Source organism: Dama dama, chromosome 25 (genome assembly GCF_033118175.1).
Source record: "Dama dama isolate Ldn47 chromosome 25, ASM3311817v1, whole genome shotgun sequence".
NCBI classification, from domain to species: domain Eukaryota; kingdom Metazoa; phylum Chordata; class Mammalia; order Artiodactyla; family Cervidae; genus Dama; species Dama dama.
The window spans coordinates 38,921,791-38,943,459 of NC_083705.1; the positions used below are offsets into that span (position 1 = coordinate 38,921,791).

The 21,669-nt window shown below is 39.9% G+C and overlaps 1 protein-coding gene across 2 annotated transcripts; it reads left to right on the forward strand.

The window, feature by feature from the left end:
• The first annotated feature begins 1,823 nt into the window (after positions 1-1,823).
• On the forward strand, positions 1,824-20,981 carry HMGCS1 (3-hydroxy-3-methylglutaryl-CoA synthase 1). 2 transcript variants are annotated; one of them, XM_061129847.1, is made up of 11 exons: positions 1,824-1,975; positions 6,985-7,045; positions 12,267-12,724; positions 13,042-13,167; positions 13,675-13,839; positions 15,195-15,360; positions 15,975-16,145; positions 16,621-16,727; positions 17,831-17,956; positions 18,069-18,232; positions 19,185-20,981. In XM_061129847.1, exons 3-11 carry the CDS (start codon positions 12,277-12,279, stop codon positions 19,272-19,274), a joined length of 1,563 nt encoding a protein of 520 aa, XP_060985830.1. In that variant the 5' UTR covers positions 1,824-1,975; positions 6,985-7,045; positions 12,267-12,276; the 3' UTR covers positions 19,275-20,981. The 2 variants fall into 2 exon arrangements, with proteins under 2 accessions (XP_060985830.1, XP_060985831.1); XM_061129848.1 differs by lacking the exon at positions 6,985-7,045 and having other exon boundaries at positions 1,834-1,975.
• Positions 20,982-21,669: the final 688 nt, after the last annotated feature.

Genomic DNA, 21,669 nt, shown 5'->3' on the forward strand with positions numbered 1-21,669 from the left:
TGCACATTCAAGTATGACATGCTTATGTCAAATTGTAGCTCAAAAATCCTTACACTTGCAACCAAAATAAATGTATGTATATTTTGTCCTCAGTTGCATGGATGGCTAATACATATGTAGCCTGGTATAATCTACCATTATATTTCACAGAATCACAGAGGCTTTTTTAAAATTCAATTGACAAGTTCTATATTTAATTATCAACCTGTTTCATTGTCTATTGCTTGACTTCCCAATAATCAACAACCATGCTCACTTTGCTTAATTGGAGATTAATTCCATCAAAAAGGCAGTCTGGGCTTTGTGGGAATTTCCTGTTGTGCAAAATAATCTTCAAGACTATCTAGCTAATTATTTCCTATTGTGTACTCCTGGAGTTGGAAATATTTGCTCCACTGCTAAAAATATTTTTCTAAGGACAAAGCTGTCTTCTTTCTTGTGTCTGTCCTTACTGTCTTTCAGTGAATTTTAGCATGTCCAAAATGTTTAAATCCCATCCTCAAATTGCTATTGGTCACAATCAAGTGGTGTCTCTATCACCTAGTTACTTTATGAAGGTATCAGTGACATTGGTTCTGGAACAGAACGAATGTCATGAGCAACATTATGGAGTATAACCATTATTGAGTGGTCCTCTCCGCCAGGTAACTTACACCACCACTCCACAGTGGTTCCATTGCCACTTTCCTGCTGAGAATGCCTCTTACTAGGTTATTATCTATAGTGGATAAGAAATTTCACATAACATTAGTTGTGTGATGTATAGAATCATCAGTGACCCCTTATCAACAGCATTCCTGTGTCATAATGAAACTGAAGGGGAGATACAAACAACTCAGAAACTCTCATCGTTTCCCACCAAAGTACTACAGTTTCCCTATCTGAGGAGATGAGGCAGAGTCTTACTTAAGTCCATAATTATCCTCCTTTAGATTCTCCCAGTGTTTCAGTGCTTTCCTGCAGCCTGAATTGCTCTCTATTTCCTGGGGGAACTAGATGGTGCTTATCCTGTGGGTTTGCTATACTGAGAATTATGAGACCCCTTCCTTCTTTCAACATCCTTTTATTCGGCAACTACCACATATCAAGCTCAGCAGATACAGTGGAGAATGGGCCAGGTGGAGTCACTTCCCTCAGAGTATATGATATGGGCTAGCAAAAATCCAAGAATTAGGACAAACTCCCTTCTTAGGCAAGGCCCCTTACCTTCCTCACTGGTGTCTAATCCCAAACCAACATGCTTTTAGGTTTAGTTTGTATAGAGGCTACAATATTATCTACAAATCTGGTATTTAGAATAAATTTACAAATTCTTGGAGATGTATTCTGCTCCAGCTTGTAATGCGGGCACGCCTGGCTGCTCTAGGAAACTAGAAAACGTTAAGATTGAATTTAAATCAAGTGTTTTAGAAATCTTACAGGTGAATCGTAGCTCTGGTTGCTAGGCAACCTGGCGGACTCTCCAGCAGGGACCAACTTGCCTCCCACACTGGACCATCTCTCCCCAGTGGTGGGACGCGGAGGCCTCATTGGTTCTCATCTCCTCTCGCTGAGCTTCAATTGGCCGGAGAACCTCTCACTCCGCTCCCGTTGGCTCTCGCCGTGTCTCGCCGCTCTGTCATTGGTAGGCCGGCTCTCGGGCCACCACACGTCACTCTCTCACCCCATTTTCTCGGCCCTCCGGCTTTGTCCCCGCCCCTTCCCCCGCCCTTCCAGCCACGAGGGAAAACCCTCAGCGAGTGCCTCCTCTAGTTTCCTTCGGATTGGTTGAAGCCGGACTAGGGGGCGGGCACTACGGGGCTCCTCTGCTGGCCACGATTGGCTGCTGGGGCCACTGTCCCACCTCTCACGGACTCCCGGCCTTGCCGGAGTCTGGTGGGTCCGCGGCTATAAAGCTAGTGGCTGAGGGGAGGCATCTCGCTGTGTCCCTTCGTTGGTCGTTCACTTTCTACGGCCACCGCCCGGTCATATTTGGGTGAGTGTCCCGAGTGGAGGAGGCGACCCTGGCTGCTGAGGCCTCGCGGGCAGGGTGAGGGCACGGCGGATTGGTGTCCTTGACTAGGCCCGAAAGAGCTCCGGCTCCGTCCGGGTCAGGGCTGAGGTTTGGACATGGACCTGGAGGATAGGGCGTCGGCAGCGGGGGCCGTGCGGGGCTTCCCCTGCCAGGGACCTGGGGCCGACCGCGGTGGGTCCTGGAGGGCGGGGGCATTAATGTGGGCAGGCGAGTCGCAGAGGGAAGAAGGAGAGAGGGTATTAAGGGGTAGGCTTCTGATGACATAGTCAGGAGCTGGAGGTGCCAGGGGAGTGACTGTGACCACCTTGAGGGGATGGGGGTGGGTACATGAGGGGGACGAGAAAGGAGCTGGCCTGCTAAGGTGTTTCCGGCGCCTTGGCTTCAGGGTGGACGCCGAAGGATGCGGAGGATCACACTTGGAGCCTTGTAGGTTGACAGGGGGTGTGTCGTCTTGGTACTTAAAGAGAGTGACTGGGAGGAAGGGAGGTGGGCAGCGTTGCTCTTCGTCCCTAGCTCAGGTGCGAGAAAGCATCACAACCGTGGTTTAACCTGGCTGACTACTTCAAACTCTTGACTGCTTCGGTCTGTGCTTGCTTCCAATATCACAGGTTCCTGCCTCCCACCTTCCTGCTTCCATGTTTTTTAAGCCCATATATATGTCTCCTCCGTATTCTGAAAGTCCGTATCTCCCTCCTGCTAATATTAATAGCTTGTTATGATGATGTAATGGGCAGGCACCAATAGGGCTTCACACACAGTAGGCTTTGGATTGAACCAAGGACTTTTCAAAACTCGATATATGGAGTCTTTGAAAAACGTGTGAACTGCCTTGGCCAGTGGTAGAGAAGGGATTACGCTGACTCACCCTGGAGGAGAGTTTTGGACAACAGGTAATGTGAGGCTGTCCCTGCTGGTTACACTTGCCCCGCGGCCTTGGTTTAGGGCATCACAGGCTTCTTTGCTCACCTCTGCAGCAGCTCTTCCCTGAGACTGATGCTCTTGCCAACCTGCTGCACCTGAGATGTTCTAGCCGCTGCTGAGTAACATTTGCTGTATTTCAGGGATGAATTATGAAAAACAATGGCAAGATAAATGACAAGATTAAAACATAAGGAAGGGCTAGTAAGCAGATCTTTCCTTCTGAGGTGGAGTTTGGACTTCTTCGCACAGATTTCTGTTAGAAGGCTAACTGAAAGTCCTTACCCTGTATCTGGGCCAAAGGGTTCTTTGCAGCTTGAGATATCCAAGCAGTCTGTGTTTTTTTATTTTTAAAATTTGAGTTAGTTTTTTGTGTGGATGAGGAGGGCAGGGATAGCATATCTTATGGGAAAGGAGAAAGACTTTATTTTCTGTGTGTCTAAACTTTGCAGGTCTCTCTCCTAAGTTTGTAAATTTGCACGTAAATCAGTTCCAGTGTAGTTCAGTTGAGTTCTAGTTTAGTAAATAATCCCAGTTCTCAGAAGGTGTTTCAGATGGGGAGAGTTATATGGATATTATGTTTGGGGCCATAGAAGTCCACTTCATTTGTTGAACTAATCCTGGGCCTTTGTTTTTTTCTTTCTTTCTTTCTTTTTTTTTAAAATATTTCTCCAGAGTGCTTTTACATCTTGTTTCTCTTAACTGAGGGATTGATTTTGAGATTTTTTTTTTTTTTTTGGATTGACGTTTTAGATAGCTTTTCTCACGGGAAATGCAAAACCCTGATACTGGTGTAATATGTGTTTCCTGGGGATGCTAGCATTATTTAAAACAGCAGTCCAGTAGAACTGAATGCGGGGAGATGCATTGGGGCTGTGGATGGAGGAGTTTAATGGGCTAAATATCAGAATCTCTATTTAGTTTCATTTGGAAAAGAAAATAGCCATAATTTTATGTTGGGTTTATTAAAAAACCAAGCATCATAGAATGTGATGCTTTGTTTCTCAAGACAGTGGTATAGATTAAAAACATATTGCCCAATCTAATGGGAAGGCGATAGGACTCAGTTCTTAGTAATCTAATGCTGGGCTTGTGGTAGTGCCCGCTTGCTGCTTGTTAACCACGTGTAGTGAGAGCAGAGGAGAAGCTAGTTTTTCAGAACTTACAGGCTTCATCTTTGGAAGGCATGGGCCTGGGGGAGTGTGCATTTGGGAATGACATAAGACCAACAAGTGTTCTCTTCTGATTGCATATGAATACCTTACAGTTTTCAAGGAATAATTGAAACCTACCATTTGCTTTGAAGAGCAGCAGAAAAAAGCCATTTTTTTTTTTTTTTTTTTTTTTAAAGCTTCTGGACACCATTCGGGGCTGCAGCTCATCTTAAAGGGATAGTGAAAAGAATTCACTAATGAGGGCTGCTGCTGTAACTACTTGAATCTAAAAGATTTTTCCTCTAATTATTATAACTCCAAATTCAGCCACTCAAAAAATGCAATTGTGTGCCCTTTACTCCAGCGTCTCAAAGGGATTTTAAAAGAATCAAAATATAGCCCTTCTCCCAACAGGAGTCTAAGTATCCCCGTATGCCTAAGAAGACTACCAGAAACTAGCTTTCCACTGACAGTAGACTGTGAAGTCGTCAGTGTCATTGTGAATGCAGAGCCTGATTGGAAAGCTCAAGGAAACCTTCCTGGAAGAGGGAGTCTAGAACAGGACCTTGAAATATGAGTAGAGTATCTGATAAGCAGACCAGTACCTCTGGAGGGGAGGGGGGGCAGGGTGTCTGTATTTTTTTCTTAGGGAACTAGACCAGGGTTGTACAGATGTGAGCAAGGCTTTCCTAACAGTAGTTTTGCTTGCCGGCCCTCCTAAGGAGGAAACGTTGCCAGCTCATTCTCAGTTAAAAAGGATTCCTGGATTTCTTTCCTGTAATGGTGAAAAGGATCAGCAGGTAACTGCGTGTGGTTTATTGTGTACCAGAGTATGTACTGGGTGAACTTCTCTGACCACCTCTTTGAATCCGTGCTAACAAGGGGGCCAGAGGAGGAATTCAGAACACTGAATAAACCCCAGGAGAAAGTTGGTTGGCCCTAGGCAGTCTCATCATTTTTCAGGGGTGTGTCTGTGTGTGTGTGTGTGTTAGTCACTCAAGTCGTGTCCAACTTTTTGTGAACCCATGGAGTGCAGCCCTTCAGACCTTCTGTCCATGGGATTCTCCAGGCAAGAATACTGGAGTGGTTTGCCAGTTCCTTTTCCACCTTCAGAGATCTCTGCCAAACTCAAAATGCCTATGATTCATTAACTGCCTCCTGAGCCATACCACTTGCCTCTATCGCTTGCTCTGAAAAGACCTGTTAGAAATAAGCTGATGACCTGCTTGAGCCTTTGGCACTGCTGTTTTTGTCCAGGTAGAGAAGCCTCCTAGCAGCTGCAGAAGAGAATGGAAAGCTGCGGGGTTGGGGGGAGGTCCCTTTCAGATTGATTGTTTCCCAAAGAGGCATTTGTGACCTCCATTTCCTGTCGACTCCAGGCCTCTATTTCTCCTGAGAACTTGAGTAGCTTAGCAGTTCCGTCCGGATCTTTAATCTTCTGTGTCTTTCCTCGCTTTCTCTTGTGCACTGAGTTCACTCCCTCCCTTCTCTCTGCTGCTGGCTCTATGCCTTCCCACCTAAGCTCCCTCCCTGATGTAAATAATAAAAATTGAAAGAAGGAATATTGGCAGTTCAGGAGAAATTCCCTTGATTAAAGTAGTGTCAAATGCATATACATACGTGGTTTCAAGAAGAAATATTGTGTTATTTAAATAGTTTCAACATTTTTCAGAGAAGAGGGAATCATGCCCCCCCCCCCCACTAGTCTCCATGGAATGCTTAATTTGCAGATTACAAAAGCATAATTTGAGGTAATCAAGAACACAAAATTAGTTCTTTTCTCATTGTATATGTTATCCTGTCATCAGGTTTTTGGAATACAGTAGTCTTATCTTTTCGGATAAAACTCAGAATCTATTTAAGGTGGGGGGAGATTAATGAAGTAAAAGGAACTAAGTCTATAAGCTCTTAAATGATCTAATTATGTGAAAGCAGTAGAGCTTTACTGAATAGCATCTGAGAGTACTCTCCAGTTAATCAGGCAAGGGCAGATGCTGTATTCGCCAACAATTAAATAGAGACCAAAGGTAATTGTGTTTGCGTGCAACAGGAACTGTTCCAAGTAACAACCTTTCAAAGTAAATGGACAGAGGAAAATGCTCCAAGGTCACCTTCCATTTTGTTTCCACATAATTTAAATGATGATAAAGCTTAATGATCCTCGGTCTTGATATCAAATATCTACCTTTTTAACCCAAGCTCTAAGAGGAAAATCACTTTCTAAAAGGTTGGGGTAGGTGAAAGTGACCATGTTGAAAACCAGGAGCATAAGATTAAATAAATGAAGGCAATTAGCTCTTGCTAGAAAGATTTGTTTTTGTTTGAAAAATACTAAGAAGATAATAATCAGTGTATTGGTGCTTTATATTTTTTACAAATTTTATCTTCTCAAGCATCCTTTACAATGAACCGGGAGGGCAGGTATTAGCTCCATTTTACAGATGAGGAAATTGAAGCTCAGAAAAGCACAGACTGTCATTAAAGTCTCAAGCTCCTAAGTGCGGGGCAAGCTCTTGAATGTGTAAGTCTCTTTACTCCATAGATTTGTTAGCCTAGTACAACTTACATTCCTCTCCCCCAATTCTTGAAAACTCTTACTTTAGTAAAGAAGATTACAACTCTCCCAGCATCATACTTGGTTTAAAGCCTGAATCAGACATATGAACTACATGTATCAACTTATTACCAGGACTGAAACTACCACTGTAAGAGCTAATAAAATAAGGAGAGAAAAGTTTTACAATCTTTAAGTACCATTTCTTTATTTTTCCTTAAGCAAAGTCAAATTCTGTTCTCTATAATGTAATTGGATCAGGAAATGTTTATTTTAACTTGCTTTGAATTGGAGTCATTATTTGATATATGACTTTAAAAGAGGTTCTTATTTGAAATTCCTAGTGCCTGAAGGAGGAAACAGAGTGACAGACCTGGAGACTGCAGTTCTTTATCCCTCACACAGGTATGGCATCCTGTCATGCTGCTAAAGGAGAGTTTTCCTCTCTAATGGAAGGGGGCATTTTTAATTTTTATGCTAGGACAAATAACCATTGTGTGCACTACACATTCTTAAAACCCATTATAGAATTTTATTTTATCTTTTAAATATTGATTAATGCCATAATGCTTCAGAAGACTAATTTTGTGTTTATTAGACTAATGTTTAAAATCTAGAAACTAATTTTCAAAATTAGTGTTCGCTCATAAGAGGAAAAAAATGTAGAGAATAAAATGTAATCCTATAAACTGCTTAATCAGAAACAGTCACAGGTATGCACGTGTACCAATAGTGCATGTTGAATTACAGCCTCAAAAGATATCCATCTGGGTTACAGATGAATGTATACAATTGTGAGACTGGACAGTAGTTATAAATGTGTTTGAACCAATAATCTAATTATTTGCAGCTATTGCTTTCTTCTGTAACCATGGAGCGCCTCTTATGATTCTGCTTTTTTATGCTTCAGCTTTATGATTTCTTATGGTTGTTACTAATTTTAGGTTAGAAGGCTAGTAGAATTTCATTTATTCAACATCCAGCTTCTAGCCTATGCCAAGCATTGGGCTGGAGACTAGGGACACAAAGACGAACAAGGTAACACTTCTTGCTTTCCAGAAGCTCCTTGTGCAATGCAAGGAAGAGGCTTGGAATAGTTTTAAATAGCATCTTATCAAAGGTCAGATGTGCATTTTAGAAGGATGATCCTAGGACAGGGGAAGGATGGAGGCAGAGAGCTCAGCTAGGAGGCTGGCATCATGGTCCTGGGAACTGAAGCCGAAGTCCCTCCCTGATGGGCCCTGAGGAGTTAGGTTTGCCCTTATATCAGCATCCTTAGCTGATTTCCCTGCTTTTTTGCCTTTTTTTTTTTCCTTTTTCTTTTCCCATCTGTCTGTCATTCACAAACTTAACAGATTCTCAGGGGATCGTATCCGTCCGTCTTGTGTCCTCCTAGGCAGGAAGCGTTAACAAATTGTTCACAAGGAAGGTGGGACCTGGAGCTCCTCCTGTCCACCAGAGGGGGTGAGCTTTCACTTTAGGACAGATTGAGTCTTCTTTTGGTCTTTGTTGGAAGATAGCTTTGGAAGGTTCACAGAGTTCTGTGGTAAAAGTGTATTTTTCTCCTCCCTTGTAAAGAAGAAATTTTAAATGAAAATTTATGTCTTTTTATTGAAAATCTCAGATCTTTAGCTGGTCTTTTTTTCTTTCTCTAGTTTATGTCTGGCCTATATCAGAAGACATTTGAGAGGACGACATAAGAGTACACACTTAATAAAGTAAAGATTTTAGACCAGAAACTATATCAATCTTTTTGTTGTTTTAAATGCCACGAAGCCAGTTTACTTTCTGATTTAATATTCCTCTCTTTCTACTTTTCTCACTCTCCCTCAGTTTCAACCAAAAGGTAAATATTTTAAAATTAGATGTTGTTTTACCAAGGCTTCCCTTGTGGCTCAGCTGGTAAAGAATCCACCTGCAATGTGGGAGACCTGGGATCGATCCCTGGGTTGGGAGGATCCCCTGGAGAAGGGAAAGGCTACCCACTCCAGTATTCTGGCCTGGAGAATTCCATGGACTGTATAGTCCATGGGGTCGCAAAGAGTTAGACACGACTGAGCGGCTTTCACTTCACTAACTTTTACCAAGGATGTAACAAAAATACTTTGGCTATCAAAAATCCTCAGAGAATGAGCAATGTTGACTGAATTAGACAATATAAAAAATTTTCCACACCAAAGTCAGTCATGATTTACTTCATGATTCACTTTGATGGGTATGGGTTAATTTAGGTACATTTTTTTTTCCCCCGAAGTGAAACAAGTCACTTGTTTAACTCTAGGAGACTTAATAATAGAGTTATACCTTATTTAGTAAGTACCATATAATAAGAACTAATCAGAGCTGGTTTGATTATGATAAACATAGATTAATTCTGGAATTAGAGCTTTGCTTTATGGCGTAAACTGGTTCACATCTTCAGAAGAGTATATGTATTTTTCCACTTTATTTCCAATAGCACTGCAAGCTATTGGACCAGGCAGGGAAAATTATACTGTCCTCATCATGTTTAGAGCAGTTTGAAGAGTTGAAAAGAATGTAAAGGGTAACCTTGTGGGAAAGGCTGGAAAAGTGGTTAATCCTACCGCCTCTGTTTTGGTGATTTAAAGGGTAGCATATAGGAGGGGTTCTTTTTATAAGTATATGGACTGCTTTTTGTTTTTAACACTAGTTTTTTTCTGTGGACTATGCAGATGACTTAAACATATTTTATTATAAACTTAGAATATGCCTTGTGACACATTAGTCTCTTTAGGTCTTCATTTCAACCTCAGTGTAGCCGAGTTTAGATTATCGTAAAATCGATGGGTTTGCCTATAAGAGGGAAGAGATGGGACAAAGTGGAGAGGTGGTTCTCTGCTCACTTTAGTGTATCTTAACAGTGAGTGATCCTGTCAAGAACTACAACAGTGGAGGTTAGAAGTCTGGGAGTTATCTACCCTAAATATTTCATCCTTTTCCTACCATCTGGTCAATCACAATGTCTGCCATTTTTTTGTTTCCAAAATTTTCTGAAGTTGCTCCTTTTCTCTTCATGTAGTAATTACTCTGTTTCACGACCTATATCTCATTGGGCTTCCATATCAACTTCCTAACTCGGATCCATTCTCCACGTAGCACCAGTGACTGTGTAAAATGGAGACTCACACTTTTCTGGCTGTGACCCTCAGTAAGGAATCCACGTTGTATTGCATCCCAGGATATGTATGAATAATTAAAACAAAATTTTCGTGAAAAATTCTTGGCATTTACCATGTGCTGTGCAATCTGATATTTTGTTTGTTTTTAAAAGATGTTGTTTGACACTCACTAAATTGATCCCAGAATTGGAAAAAGACTGATCTGAACATTAATATAACCATGTTGTTTAAAACTCTTTTGATGGCTTCTTACTGCCTTCATGATGATGCTGAAGCTCGCTAACATCACATGCCAGAACCTTTATGACTCAACCCTTAGCTGGCTCTCCTGACCCACTCACTACTTGCCTGATCTACTCATTGGGCTCACATTTCACTTCGGTAAATTAGTATAACTTTTCATGGTTCCTTGTGGTGTGCCTTTGTTTATGTTGTCCATCCTGTGAAAACTACTACCATCTGCTTCTGCAGAGCTTTACTGATTATTCCGACTCATTCCTAAGACTCGGGTCAGGCCCCAGTAACCAAGAAGCCTTTCTTCTCGTTCCTTCCCTGGTTGGGTTAGGTAGTTCTAACAGAATGAGACTGGAATGTCTCTGTTGTTTCACTTGTTTATTGTTATATTTGTAGCTTCCTATCCCACCAGACAGTGAATATTTGAAAGGGCAAGGGTTACCTCCTATAAAACTTATCCCGAATGTTTGGCATTTAACATGTTGTCATTGTTTGGATGGATGAAAAAATATAAATAAGATTCTTATATTTAGAAGGAAGATTCAACTGGTGTCCCTTAAGGCCTTTAACTTAAGATTCTGTGACTATGTTTCCAGGTGCTTATTTTTCAGGCTTTAATACACTCATATCTTGATAACCTAAGGCTAAGGGTAGATCTCGTGATTTAAGGACAGCATCTCTGCTTGAGATATTTTCTCAAGATTTCAACAATTAACAACTCACTATGGCAGCAGCCTGTGATTTCATTATCGCCAGTGCTCCACCTGTGTTGGCAGACTGGCAGAAGAAAAATGACATAAATACAGGATGTGGCTTTTGTTGGTGGCAGCAGCAGCGAGAGTGTGGGGCTTTGGCTTTCAGCAGCCGGGGTGCAGCCTCAGTGGGAGTGGGCGCTCATGGGGTCCAAATATTGACTGTCTTCCCCCCATTTGCTCCTGTAGCCGGGCCAACAGAGGGGTAACCATTTCCCTATATTAAAATCCTCCTCCTTGTTAGAAACATCTCGAGTAATTTCTCTGCTTCTAATTGAACCTAACCTCTAAAGAAATGGAGGCTCTGACAGGTTATGTGACTTGCCCATAGGTCATAGCAACACTCTTGAGTGGCTAGCACATTTTCTTTGCACTGTTGGTGAATAAATCTAAACACTACTGAACGTTGGTGTGGCAACAATGCAACTTTTAAAGGCAATTTTTTTAAAAAAAGGGATTATTTTAAGAGGTGTTGTCTAAGATGCCATGCAAATAATATGTGGGTTATGGTACCAGTTTTCAGATTTGGATCAGTTGTGTTGTTTTGCCTGATGTAGAAGCTAAATGATAATCTTGTGATCTCATGATCATTTATCACCTGTACACTAGCTGTGGAAAGTACAGAATATTGACTTTTGACCTGTTATGGGTCCGGGAACTTGTCTTTGCTTTAAATTGTAATCATTTGGGTTCTAGATGGTGGGGTGGGGGTGGGGGTTACTTTGGAAGGCTGAGATTTTAACTGCAGGGGCCTTGAATAGAGTGCCATGGCAGACTTGACAGTGTGGCTTTTCTACATATTTGGATTGTTTAGATCAATAAAGAATGCAATACTGTTTGATCTAATTAAAACTGTTAGTATGTAACAGGTTTAGTTTAGTATGTTAGTTTAACTAAAACTGTGAGTATTTAAAGTCCCATAAAGTCAATAGCTGTGAATAATCCATATATGGAAATGAATGAATGACTTAAACTTTTTGAGTGGCCGGGAATAGATCAGATACTTGAGTTCTGATCTGTGGGCCATGTTACTAAATTCTCATTTTATCTTATAGTTCTTTACAACATAGATGAGTCTTATTTCAGTTTTCTTTACCTCTAATAATCATATTTTTTTTTCACTTATTTTTACTAGTTGGAGGCTAATTACTTTACAGTATTGTAGTGGTTTTTGCCATACATTGACATGAATCAGCCATGGATTTACATGTGCTCCCCATCCTGATTCCCCCTCCCACCTCCCTCCCCATCAATCTAAAGATACCTAGTTTTGAATAACCTGTAAGTCTTTCTAAAAGATGATAACTTTAAATAATAATAGAGTCAATAACTCTTGCTCATACTATCATTGCTACCTCCACATATTAAAATTGACTGTCCTAAGAATATACTAAATTTAGAAATTAATATCAATGTTGATTTCTCAAGTTTGAACTTGACAGTCTACAACCTATAATCTAAAACAATGTTTTGTTTTTTTTTTTATTTTTCTTTCTAAAGTTCTTTCACCATGCCTGGGTCACTTCCTTTGAATGCAGAAGCCTGCTGGCCCAAAGATGTGGGAATTGTTGCCCTTGAGATCTATTTTCCTTCTCAATATGTTGATCAAGCAGAGTTGGAAAAATACGATGGTGTAGATGCTGGAAAGTATACTATTGGCTTGGGCCAGGCCAAGATGGGCTTCTGCACAGATAGAGAAGATATCAACTCTCTGTGCATGACTGTGGTCCAGAATCTTATGGAGAGAAATAGCCTTTCTTATGACTGCATTGGGAGGCTAGAAGTTGGAACGGAGACAATCATTGACAAATCAAAGTCAGTGAAGACGAATTTGATGCAGCTCTTTGAGGAGTCTGGGAATACCGATATAGAAGGAATAGACACAACTAATGCATGCTATGGAGGCACAGCCGCTGTCTTCAATGCTGTTAATTGGATTGAGTCCAGCTCTTGGGATGGTATGTTGCATATTTTTCCAAAGAAACTCTCCTTGAGGATGAATAGGCCCAAATACCATTTGCAGACTTTTACCAGTTATGCTTGTTTGAACATGTTCAGAAAAATAGCTATGACTTTCAACTTATTTGATTTACAAATTAGTTCTCTTTATCATGTAGGATAAAATGATCTATCAAAATTTAGTCAGAATATTTTTTTTTTTCTTTACCAAAGCTGGGAATATATGATACATTCTGGGGAAACACAGTACTTTCAGTTTGTATGTATGATAGGGTGTCAGTCACCTTCTTGTATACTAACAAATAATATTCTTCAGGACGGTATGCCCTGGTAGTTGCAGGGGATATTGCTGTATATGCCACAGGAAATGCCAGACCTACAGGTGGAGTTGGAGCCGTTGCTATGCTAATTGGGCCTAATGCACCTTTAATTTTTGAACGAGGTGAGTGGGAAGTATTTTTTTTATTTGTACAATATGCTGAGAAATTTAAAAATTAGAAGCTTGTACTTGGTGTTCATTAAATGCAGGCACTACCTGCTAAGAGCTTTATGTGTATTATCATATTTAGTCTTCATAGCAATCCTATGACATAAGTGGTGTCATCCCCATTTTACAGAGGAGTAAAATGGGTTTAAGTAGGGTTGCTAACAACTGGGAGAAGTAACTTGCCCATAGTCATATAGTAATTTGTTTTCAATTCAGAGCAATTGTGATCTCCCAGTTAGGTGTATGAAACTTGCATAAAATGTTGTATATCAAGAAGCTTAGGCCTGTCCATGGATATTGTTATGTTTCACTTCAATTACATACTCGTTTCACCTTGTGATTTCTATTCTGCAAGTGATGAGTTGATTAGATTTAAGAAAAGTTACCAGATAATGCAATTTGCTTACTAGCATACATCAGGAAGCAGAGTTACATGGACCTCTTCCTTTTTTGTTCTACTAGGACTTCGTGGGACACATATGCAACATGCCTATGACTTTTACAAGCCTGATATGCTTTCTGAATATCCTATAGTAGATGGAAAATTGTCCATACAGTGCTACCTCAGTGCATTAGACCGCTGCTATTCTGTCTACCGCAAGAAGATCCGTGCCCGGTGGCAGAAAGGTGGGCTTTATCAATTTTCCTTGGTTTTGCTATCTGTTGAGGGCAGTGTAACGTACTCACTGTCTTTAGTGAGAAACTGCTTCGTGGGCACCCTTCTTTAGTGTTTTCCTTTAACCATTGCATCCTCACCCACCAAATAGCATAGTTTTCCCACAGTTTCTGGTAACATGTAATTTAAGAGGACAGGTAAACTTTGCAAATGAAGTTTATTTCTGTAAAAATACTTAGGATGACTTAACCCAGTAAGAATATCAAAAGTAAGATAAAAGAAAGTAACTTGAATCTGGTACATATTCTGAGAGAGGTAGACAGTTGCAAATTTTAGTTTGCAACTGTGATCTGGAGAAAATGAATGAAAATAAATTACCAAAGTGACCCCCGCCTCCCCACATAGTCTTTTTGTACTTGACCTGTGAATTCATGGGCTTCCCTAGTGGCTCAGCAGGTAAACAATCCTCCTGCAATGTGGGAGACCTGGGTTTGATCCCTGGGTTGGGAAGATCCCTTGGAGAAGGCAAAGGCTACCTGCTCCAGTATTCTGGCCTGGAGAATTCCATGGACTGTATGTATAGTCCATGGGGTCACAAAGAGTTGGACACAACTGGGCGACTTTCACTTCACTTCTGTGAACTAAAACTTGCTGTTTTAGTGTCATCATCAATCTCTATCTTTAACCCTGAGAAAGTGCTTGAGATACTGAGAAGGACAGTATTTGAATTAAAACCATGAAAGCACACAGTATTATATAAAGTATGCTTTTTCCATAGTCCAAGTTTGCTTTATAGGGTTTGTGAGAGAGGGTTAAAAATAAGATTCAATAACAGATACTAGGAAACATAGTGGCTTTAGATAAGAAGCATTCTTGAAGTATGTAACATATACTGTTTACCAGTATTTAACAGTACTGTGACTTTCTAACATTTATTAGAATCTGCAGTAAGAAATAGACTTTGCATTGTTATGTGTAGTTAAATGGAAACTAATGTCATCAAATTTTTTTGCTTATGCTGGAAGTTATACAGTTTGCTCTTCTCTACTTTTTTTCATTCAAACAAAAAGACAACCTCTTAATTTATTAAGATTTAAAAAAAAATACTGGCCTTGATCCACTAAATTGATTACACAGCCCACTAATGGATTGTGATAGTTTAGTTTGAAAACCAATAATAGTGTATATTATTCTATTTCTGGATGTCTTTTTGACACAAATTTTAAACCATAGAGATATTTCATTATATAGTATATTTTTTATTGCTACTTAAAGATATAAAGACATCCCAGTCCTGTTCTAAAATCAGACTTTGAAAGTTAGTGGCTTAAATGGATTTCATAATCTCTTTGGATTTCTCTTTCAGAGGGAAATGATAGAGATTTCACCTTGAATGATTTTGGTTTCATGATCTTCCACTCACCCTATTGTAAACTGGTTCAGAAATCTCTAGCTCGGATGTTGCTGAATGACTTCCTGAATGACCAGAACAGAGATAAAAATAGTATCTACAGTGGCCTAGAAGCCTTTGGGTAAGAGGAATTACGATTTTTCTCCCTTCTATGTGAGAGTATTTTTTTATATTAGTTAAACCACTATTTATGCAGACATGAAAATTTTAGAGTCAAAAGAAGTCATCTTGTCTAACCTATTTAATCAGTGAGGAAACCGAGTCCCAGAGAGGTGGTCACTCACCTATATGAATTCTTTAGTCTTTCCTACTCAGATTTTCTTATTTCCTCCTTTTAGATCTGTTCCTGTTGTCACCTTGATAATGTAGCCCTTCAAGTGCCTGTATTTATATAGCAGCGTCTTCATTCTTCTCCCTGCCTCTCCTCTGCCCACATCCGTTCTGCCCTTGGCCACGCCTGATATCTGCTCTCATACTCCTTCCGTTTTCCCTACTTTTTGGGCCTCCTGGCCTGCCATGCCTGTTAAACTCTTGCTGTTTCTCCTGTGTCCCTTCTCCATCTGATAGAGTATTTTTTAACTGTTTAACACTTGGCTCCTATGAATGTGACTCTTCTAACTAAATAGACAATATTATGGACTTGAAATAGTAGTATATTCTGTTTGGTGATGACAGAGCTGTAGTGGATTAGAGTCTTTGGACACTGTAAGATTATCTTTTTTCTAAAATTTTCAGGGATGTTAAATTAGAAGATACCTACTTTGACAGAGATGTGGAAAAGGCCTTTATGAAAGCTAGTTCAGAGCTCTTCAGTCAGAAAACAAAGGCATCTTTGCTTGTGTCAAATCAAAATGGAAACATGTACACGTCTTCAGTGTACGGCTCCCTGGCTTCTGTTCTTGCTCAGTAAGTATAGATTTCCACTGCTTCAGTCCCCTTGTCTGGGGATGTTACATTTCTGAGACCAGATCTGCTATCAGGCATGTTGGTGGCACAGAATGGTCTTTTACTTCCAGGTCCTCTAGCCTATTCTCTGTTGACTTGAAGACGATATGGAATGAGACTATAGTTATTTATCCCAGAGTACTAAATTTCACACTCGCTTTCCCCGCTGTTGTTCTCATGGTCTTATTATTCTTGACCTACAGTTGAACCATAAATCCCCAGTTGACAAAGTAGTTTATTTTAGAGCATAACTTTTCTCAACTCCATCATTCCTAGAGAGATGAGAACTCTTGTTTTCAATCTGCTTACTGTAAACAGTAAAACTTTAGGTCAGATCCCTAGGCTTAGAATGAAGTTTATTCCAGCTGTGGTTTTCTGCCCACTGTAGTAGGATGAGTTAAACTTTAACTTAAGAGCTTTTTTCCCTCCTACATAGGTACTCACCTCAGCAGCTGGCAGGAAAGAGGATTGGTGTGTTTTCTTACGGCTCTGGTTTGGCTGCCACTCTTTACTCCCTCAAAGTCACACAAGATGCCACACCAGGTAAACGCTGAGTCTTTTAACAACAATGTATTGAGAACCTACTGTGGTAAGGCTGACTTAGCAGGCTTCTCAAGTGAACGCTTAACTCTCTTCCATAGATGTTTATGACATTTTAATCTTTATTACTTCTTTCAACACTCTGCCCAAAAATTCTGCTTTAACTGGGTAAATGGCAGGATTATGTCTGAGTCAGAATATCTTTCCTTCTTTCCAAATCAGGAAAAAAAAAAAAACTATATAATGAGCTTAAAGATTTTTTTTTTTAATGGTATAGTGTTTGACTTTTCCTTCTTTGGCAAGTAATTTTATTTTTATCTATTATCTCATTTAAAAAATTATTTATTTATTATTGGGCCACATGGGGTCTTAGTTGCAGTGCTTAGACTCTCTAGTTGTGGTATGCAGACTCCGTAGTGTGTGTGCACGGACTCCCCAGTGCCTGGGCTTTGTAGTTGCAGCATGCCTGCCTAGTTGCTCTGAGGCATGTAGCATCTTAGTTCTCCAACTAGGGATCAAACACTTGCTCTGCATCACAAGGCAGTTTCTTAACCACTGGACCACCCAGGAAGTCCCTTTTATGGCATTTTTAAAGCATAGGTAGAGAAAGGGAAGTGTCTTTATTTAAGGTGGGCAGCTTTTGAGTCTTCACACTAATGATTGAGACTGATCATAGGAGTGAATAATACCAGGCCATTTCTTGTAGGCTTGGTGGTTTATTAAGTTATCTAATGTCTATAGGGATGTGATCTTAGCTGTATTTAAGGATACTTTTGTGCCCTCCCTGAGCAGGAAGGAGCAAAAATACAGAGAAAAATGGACTTGGCATTATTGTGAAACTGTTCGTTGACTCTAGACAAGTTATTTATAGTTTCACATCCCACCTATTTCCTCAGCTGTCTACTGGCCAAGGCTGAACAAATGTCTAGTCAAGGCTCATAGGAAGCCACATCAAATAAATAACATCTTATCTTTTAACTAAACAATAGCCTGTAGTTCTGAAAGAAATGAAAAGTTGTTTTTTCCCTTTGGCAGCATTCTGTTCAGGCTTTGGGATATGTATACTATTTTTAGTGTTTTAATGTTGCAATTACTTGCTATTTTAGGGTCTGCTCTTGATAAAATAGTAGCAAGCATATGTGATCTTAAGTCAAGGCTTGACTCAAGAACTTGTGTGGCACCAGATATTTTTGCTGAAAACATGAAGCTCCGAGAGGACACTCATCACTTGGGTAAAAGCATTAAATTGTTAATATACACCCAGGAGCCTACTGGAGGGCTGTTTTGTTACCAGATGAGTTATACATTATAACTCCTTTTTCATATCCTCTGCCTTTCCTTTAGCCAACTACATTCCCCAGAGTTCCATAGAGTCCCTCTTTGAAGGAACTTGGTACCTGGTTCGAGTAGACGAAAAACACAGGAGAACTTACGCTCGGCGCCCCTTGCTGAACGACGACACTTTGGATGAGGGAGTAGGTCTTGTGCACTCGAGCAGTACAGCCGAGGTGAGTAAAGCTCATTGGGTTTGGTCTTGGGCTTTGATTGGGCTTTGATTGGATGAGAAAATCTCCATCCCCAGACCTCCTGACTGAGGTGACCTCACTGAGATTTATCCACTTAAAGGAATGTCAATAAATCAGGGTGATTCAGAACCTGGGCTTTGGGAGTGGGTTCCAACTGTGCCATTTTCCAGTTGTATGCAGTGCTTTGCAGTTATTAGTATTTTTTTTAGTGCACAGTAAGTACTAGGTTTTTTTTAATTTTTTTAGCAATACCAAAGTTTAAAGCAAAACTGAGGGCTCACTTGTAGTTTGTGTCTTGGTGAGAGATGAAGCAAGGGCTGGGTGTTAAGCCCCTCACATCCCTTCTCTCAGGCCATTGTCTAATCTATCTCCAGGTGTCAAGAAGGAATAGTAATTGCTATGACTGGAATTCCTATTACATGCTAGTCACTTTTTAGGTTTTCTACGTAAACCCTTAGAAAAACCCCCTTGAGGTAAACGCTACTGTACCCATTTTAGAGATGAAGCTGAAGGAAGTTAAATGACTTGACCAAGCCAGGCTTCAAACTACAGACTTTAAAAACTTGGAGGTTATTTATTTTATCCACTCAGCACAAATGTGCTAAATGCGTAGTCTTGCTTTTTGAGGTAGCAGATCAAGCCACGAGTGTTTGAAATCAAAGGCAAGATATAACAAGGGAAATACTGGGTATGGTAGATAGATCTCCGTGGCCCTCCTATCCCTTGCTATAGGGGTAATCGTATCATACGTTCACCATAAGGTAAAAGAATGGACATTTTTGCTCCCTCCATGAAAAGTTCTATAGAATATATATTTAGCATAAGCCTCTCCAGAGCTGCCCTTTTCCTATTAGAACTTTGGTTAGCAACATGATTCTTCCTGGGGGAAAAAAACTCTTAAGAGGCAACCACATTTTTTTTCTTTTGTTTTTAGCATATTCCAAGCCCTGCTAAGAAAGTGCCAAGACTCCCTGCAACAGCAGCAGAACCTGAAGCAGCTGTCATCAGTAATGGGGAGCATTAAGATATTTCTGTGAGGTGGAGGACTTCAGGGGGCTTGGGGGAGCGTATGGGAACGGTTGGGGGAACGGGACATCTGGGGTCAATTTTAAAAGATTACATGTTGCTTAAATTTTTACGTGACTGACATGGAGCCTGGAAAACTGTTGTGTTCTTGAGAAAGTCTCTTTGCTCAGTTTGCTAACATGCTTCCTGTTGTGGCCTAGCCAGTGCTTGCTGTACCCGAATGATGGATGTTAAGGGCTCTGTAAGACTTCATACCTCTCTGGCCATGTGTATGCATGAAGCTTAGTTTCTAAATGTAGCCTGAAATCGTGCACTTCTGGCGAGGAAAGCAGTGGTACTAGTCTCCGATTTTAATTTTTTTAAACATGTAAGAATTTTATACTTTGAACAAACAAGATTCCTGAAGGTTCCTGTGGTTTTTGAAAAAAAAGTTTTTAGTTTAGGGAATGTGTGGTTTTAATGTAATATGCACAAACCCGGTTTGAAAATGACAAGACAAACACACTCTTTTTCTAGAATTTGTGAATCCTCAAGAGAGGGAGGAGTTGGGACGGTAACACTGGTTCTGGAAACTGTTGCTTTAAATCCAGGCCAGCAGTGATGAGTTACTGTCATGACCTCTGAACAGAGGGATGCCAGCACTGAGCAGACTCTGGTATAGAAAACATGGTACCTTTGAGGGCTATGGATCTGCTCCCTAGGTCTGCTCCTGACTCAGTTCAAAGTGTATTTTGTGGAAGAGCCTTGAGATGTTATTGGAGCTGTGTATGAGAAAGCTTGTGGCTGTGATCCTTCCCTTGTACCTTATTTTGAGGAATAAATAAAACATTTTTCTGGCTGCCTTTCAGAAATTTAAAACAAAAAGGAGGATGGGGACAGGGCATTGTGAAGTTATTTCTAATGGTTCAGTATTATAAATCCAACTTTAAAGACTGACAGCCTAAATTCATGTTGTAAGTATTCCTTTCCTTTTTTGTTTTTGTATCTGTTCAGTGAAAATTAAAAGATTCAACTCAAGTTTTTTACATAGTGTGACCAGCCAAAAAGTATTCCACTTCTCAAGGTCTGGAAGTAGGATATATAAAGCGTTTTCTCAGACTTTTACCTTAAAAATAACAACAATAACAAACTATCACTTAGAATGAATAAGAAGACTGGTTCGACAGTTTCTTAGATCTTTCTGGTGCTGAACTATGACATGAGCCTTATAGATTGTAAAATAGAGATAGTTGGAACTAATGTACAGAATTAAATTTTTTAAACTTTATTTGCCATTGAATTCTGTGAAGTTTCAGTTATCTAAAATAAACTTACACAAATATGAAATGTAATGTTTCAGATTGCAAGGTAATACGTAATGTAGTGTTTGTAAAATACTCTTAATATTGACTAGTGGTGATTTGATTTGTACAGTCATGCTTTGTTGAAATGACTTCATTTTAACATACACTGATGTAGATTAATAATGTAAGTTCAGATTTAAAGATTGATGGGGAAATGGTGCATGTAATACTTTTTGCAAGTATCGGGAGTTCAGTATGTTTTGAAAAGAGTAATTTAACTTTTGGGGTGTCAGGAAATGGGTTTTCTCAAAGTCCATTGCCGGCAATGGGCAGGCCTAGTAATACTGGCACAGAACATACATTGTACACCTTATTAACAGTGAGGTGGATAACTTTGAATAAAGTTTTAGAGAAATATTTCAGATACTTGAGTATTCTTTTTTTTCCCCTCCTGAACTAACAGTTTAGGCAAGAAAGCAGCTAATAGGCTATTTTTAAATGCAGGCATCCATTTCACTTCAGTTCACTGATTCACTAACTCTTTCACCAAAATTTGTAAACCTGATATAAGCAGGGTACTCTACTTACATCACTTACGTCAGAAAAAAAGATTTACAAGATAGATGGTTTTGCCTTCAAGGAGCAATTTGTCTAGTATGGAGGAACATACACTGATAGTTTATTATTCTTATACTTCAAACAAAGAAATTAACTCCCAAATTAACATGTGTACATTTTGCCACAAATAGTTGTGAAGAGAGTTACTGTGTTTTCCTAACAACAAAGATTAAGGGTTGGCAATTAAACATTAAAAGCAGATTTTATATCCAGTATAGAACTGCCTGCTACCAACTAGAGCCTCCACCCTGAGTGTCTCAGGTTGCTGGTGTTCTCCCAGATGTTTTATAGAGAGAATTTTTACATTGGCAGTAATATTGGATGAGATAATCTCGATCACTATCAACTTTTAGGGTTATGTGAACCAGGAATTAAATCAGAATATTTTCTAGTACTGATCAATTATTTTATCATGCTGTCATGTCTAGATTCAATACTTAGTAATCATTTTATTTTCTGGGCCAGCCTCCCAATTTCTCTGGGTGATTTAGA

Excerpts from the sequence above, each read along its gene's own strand:
- HMGCS1 (XM_061129847.1), top strand. The coding sequence starts at position 12,277 with ATGCCTGGGTCACTTCCTTTGAATGCAGAAGCCTGCTGGCCCAAAGAT. Across the intron at positions 16,146-16,620 it reads CTGGCTTCTGTTCTTGCTCA|GTACTCACCTCAGCAGCTGG; the intron begins GTAAGTATAGAT and ends CCTCCTACATAG. Across the intron at positions 17,957-18,068 it reads AGAGGACACTCATCACTTGG|CCAACTACATTCCCCAGAGT; the intron begins GTAAAAGCATTA and ends CCTTTCCTTTAG.